The sequence below is a fragment of the Chiloscyllium punctatum genome, chromosome 49, assembly GCF_047496795.1.
Source record: "Chiloscyllium punctatum isolate Juve2018m chromosome 49, sChiPun1.3, whole genome shotgun sequence".
In the NCBI taxonomy this organism is placed as follows: Eukaryota; Metazoa; Chordata; class Chondrichthyes; order Orectolobiformes; family Hemiscylliidae; genus Chiloscyllium; species Chiloscyllium punctatum.
This window is the reverse complement of record NC_092787.1, coordinates 60,061,423-60,065,180: the sequence shown is the minus strand read 5'-3', so window position 1 is coordinate 60,065,180 and position 3,758 is coordinate 60,061,423. Positions and strand designations below refer to the sequence as shown.

Sequence of the window (3,758 nt, the reverse complement as noted above, 5' to 3'; positions counted from 1 at the left end):
TGGAAAACGACAGGGACTGAACAGAGACTAGAACACTTTTTTTAAAAGGGGCATTTCAATTGCACCCGGAAAATAAATAAATACGCAAAGGTATAATAAACCCGAAAGTGAATTCCCCCTCGCTCACTACTCTTTCTAGTACAGTGTAAGAAGACCATGTGGGTGTTTGAAAAATTATTTGATGTGAAGACAATACTTTCACTCTTGGTGCTTCTTAGCTCCGACTGGCCTTCACTCTATTATCAATTTGGGGAGATTTGTAAACTAGATTGTTGTTGTTTATTGATCAGGTCTCCAGTTGAAGGGACTTTCCGGGTTTTCACTTCGGGAGCGGAGGGGGAAGGGGTGGCCAGATAAAATGTAACATTTAAAAAAATACACACATACACATACAGACAGCTAGCTGCGAGTTTCGTATCGTAGGCGGCATTCCCTGTACGGATTCCCCACGTCACAGTTCCTTTGGAAAGCTGCAGTTTATATGTCGGGGAAGCTAAAGGCAAAAATCAAATCGCCACCTCTCCGAGCAAAGCCAGAGCCGTCGGTGAGATAAGAGCCACGGAACGGATGGACACAAACGGCGAAGACACTGTGGTTATGGTGGGGCAGGCGCCCAGGGTGAGGCTACAGGACACTCAGTGGAGACGCACTCGCCTGGCGCTCGCCTGCTGCGTGAGCTGCTGCTTGCTCCTGGCAACGCTGAGCGCCTACCTGCTGGTCAAACAGCTCCCTGTCCAGGAGGTGAGACAGAGAGAGGCACTTCCCTCCTCACTCAGACTTTGTAACCATTTCTCTCCACAGTTGCTGGTGTGCCTTTCCAGCAATTTCTGTTTTTGTTTCTGTGTCAGCAAACTGCAATTCTAAGTTTGCCATTTTTAAGCTTTGTGTTCTACACTTGAGGTGTTCTACACTACACTCATTCTGAATGTTCTCTTAAACTAGACAGCAATGGCCAACTTTAAATGTGCTCTTGATCCAGCTTGGCATTGATTGTAATGTTACTTTCTTGCTTGTAATTTTATATTTTGGTTTGGCCTTAAAGTATAAGAATGTCAGTATTGAATGTCTCCCTTGTTTCAAGCAACTTTTTTTCTATGTTGTATCAGTTTCCTCACACCACCCATTTCTTTCGTTTCAGGCTGGGCCACAGAATTCCGAAATGATTGGTTAGTATTTTTTTTCAACCAACTTTATATGTATTGAAAAGTCTGGTTCTTCCTGTATTCTTGTCGTGGACTGAGTTCCGTGATGCTGACAAAACTTCCTCTTTTATTCCCACCTCCAGCACCACCGTTGGACATCACTGAAAAACCCAGGGCTCATCTGACAGGTCAGAGATGTCGCTGTTTTTATTTTATTGTTTGTCTAATGGGACCTCATACAAAAGCAGTTATAAAAGTATATATCCATAACAAGCGTGTATCGTAGGATTAGTAGGTTGCGCTGAAATATTAAGATATATGGCAATCCTAATCATTTCTGCCAAATTCAAATCTGAATGTATCTGTAATATTATATGTAATCCTCCACTGTAATCGATACTAATGAGGTATTCACTTCATTCAGACTTTGCAATAGGCCTGCTTATTAATATTCCCCTTTATTCTTGTCACACTCTGACCATCATAAATAGTTTAGAAAATACAGATTTGTCCAACATTGTAATGTTAATGTTACATAGATTGCTGGATTTTGAAGTCCATACTTGTCCTGGTATTAGTACTAAATGCTTTGTTCAGTAATAGCTTCCTGAGTCGTTAAGTCTTCTAGTGTTTTCCTTTGTGATACTTTACAAATATTTGCCATTAGATTTTGTCCAAGCGTCACTGAGTTTGTTTTCATTCCAATAAATTTGAAGGCAGGTTAGTTTAACATTCAGTGCAATGATTCAAAATATGTCTAACAAGGAAATATAGTTGCGAATGTTTCAAACTCAAAAACGTCTGATTTTCCACAATCAAGAATTGGAAAGTGTTAAGTTGCAATGTAGAAGATGTATTTCCTCATAAGAGTGACTGTTCTGTCAGCAGATAATACATTCAGCGTTGAAGTGTTTTCATTTTGATAGGTTCAACTGCCAGCTATGTTGTCATAGCCAGTAGCTAGAAATGGTTAGTAGATTTTGTGCTAACAATTAACCAATAATCTAAAATCATACAAAACAGACATAATCTTTTTGTTAAAGTACATTTGTTTGTGGGCAAGTAAAGCTTATCTCAAATTAAGGCATTAAGTATTATTTCAGAGACCAATGGATATTGGTTTTATCAAAATCTTTTTTAAAATTAAACAGGAGAACTTCAAGTAACCAGATTTTCATTTTTAGTTTTAGCCAAAGAACCTTCGTCTACTGAAATCGATGGTCAGTTTTCTGCTCTGCAGTGGGAAGATAAGAATGGACTTGCTTTCACAGAAGGCCAGCTAATCTATCAGAAACCAGCGCTCATCATTCCGAAGAAAGGAACTTACTTTGTTTACTCCCAGGTCTCATTCAGAGACACTAGAAGAGGGGTTAGAAACACTACTCACATCACTCTTATCATTAGCAAGTTAACCTCAAGTTACCCTGAACCCACACTGTTACTGAGTTCCACCAGATCTCTCTTTGGAAATCAAAATCATTGGAAGGTGACCATTTATTTAGGAGCTATATTCCAGCTACAAAGTGGAGACAGGTTAGTAGTAAATGTCAGCAGCGTGGCTCTGGTTGATATTACCAATGATTATAAAACTTACTTTGGTGCATTTTTACTATGATTTATTAGGGAGGGGATTTATACGAGAGCTGTAGGGCTACAGATTACACCTTTCTTCAATTTCTATCTGTCCAATCCAATTTGACAGATACTCTTTAGCTCAGTCAGAATACTACAGAAGACAATGTGGCCCTTAGGTGAGGTTGACTCCCTCCCTTTAAATCATTACATTGTTAGCAACTGGAAAGAACCCCCAACGTTTATATTTTAAAACGTGCCCAGAATTCATATTCAGTTAAAAAAAGACACTAAAATTACAGTATAAAAGGAAGAAATTCAGTCAACAAAGTGAACAAAACAGTTAGTTTGAGATTCTGCTACATTACTGTATATTTTTCTTCTTACAAGAAAACATTTTTAGATCAATTCATATTTTCAATTGAAGTTCTCAAATTTATGATGTGAACTTTGTTGCTATGCAATATAACATTTTCATATGTATTATTTATATACTGTTAAATGTTGGTACAACATTATAATGATGGATAGCACTTAAATATTGTGAAGCTTACAGCTGAGTACATCATTATGTAAAAATGTCTCTGATATTATTAGTTATATATGTTTGAGTTAAGAGAAAGACAAGGCTGATTGAATATTCAACAGTCGCTTCGTTTGCTGCAAATGTTATACATCATTTATTCCTCATTATGATGTACATTTAAGCTACAGATTGTGTGCATTATGTTTTATATTAAAACCGTTGTTATTTACTGAAGCATTTTACATATTGTATGATGATGTCAAATACATATGTGTATTGTAGAAATTCTTTGGAATGATTATCTTTTATTGTATTGAATCTCGATCAAGATTCCTATTTTTAAACTAGATTGTAGGATGTATATTCAAATAGCACTACTTTCAAGTATATGTTATTCACATAGTTCAGGGAATTTACCCAGCAATTAGTTATGTCACACAAATCAGGAAGATCCCACATTTGACAATCTAATGTAGCTTTAGCAGCTGGCATGGGCCAGGTCAATATGGGGGATTGAG

At 37.3% G+C, this 3,758-nt stretch overlaps 1 protein-coding gene across 1 annotated transcript; it reads left to right on the top strand.

The window, feature by feature from the left end:
* The first annotated feature begins 340 nt into the window (after positions 1 to 340).
* On the top strand, positions 341 to 3,525 carry LOC140469239 (tumor necrosis factor ligand superfamily member 15-like). Its single transcript, XM_072565575.1, has 4 exons — positions 341 to 741; positions 1,139 to 1,166; positions 1,286 to 1,330; positions 2,327 to 3,525. The coding sequence occupies exons 1-4, from the start codon at positions 568 to 570 to the stop codon at positions 2,755 to 2,757; spliced, it is 678 nt and encodes a 225-aa protein (XP_072421676.1). The 5' UTR covers positions 341 to 567; the 3' UTR covers positions 2,758 to 3,525.
* The last annotated feature ends 233 nt before the right edge of the window (positions 3,526 to 3,758 follow it).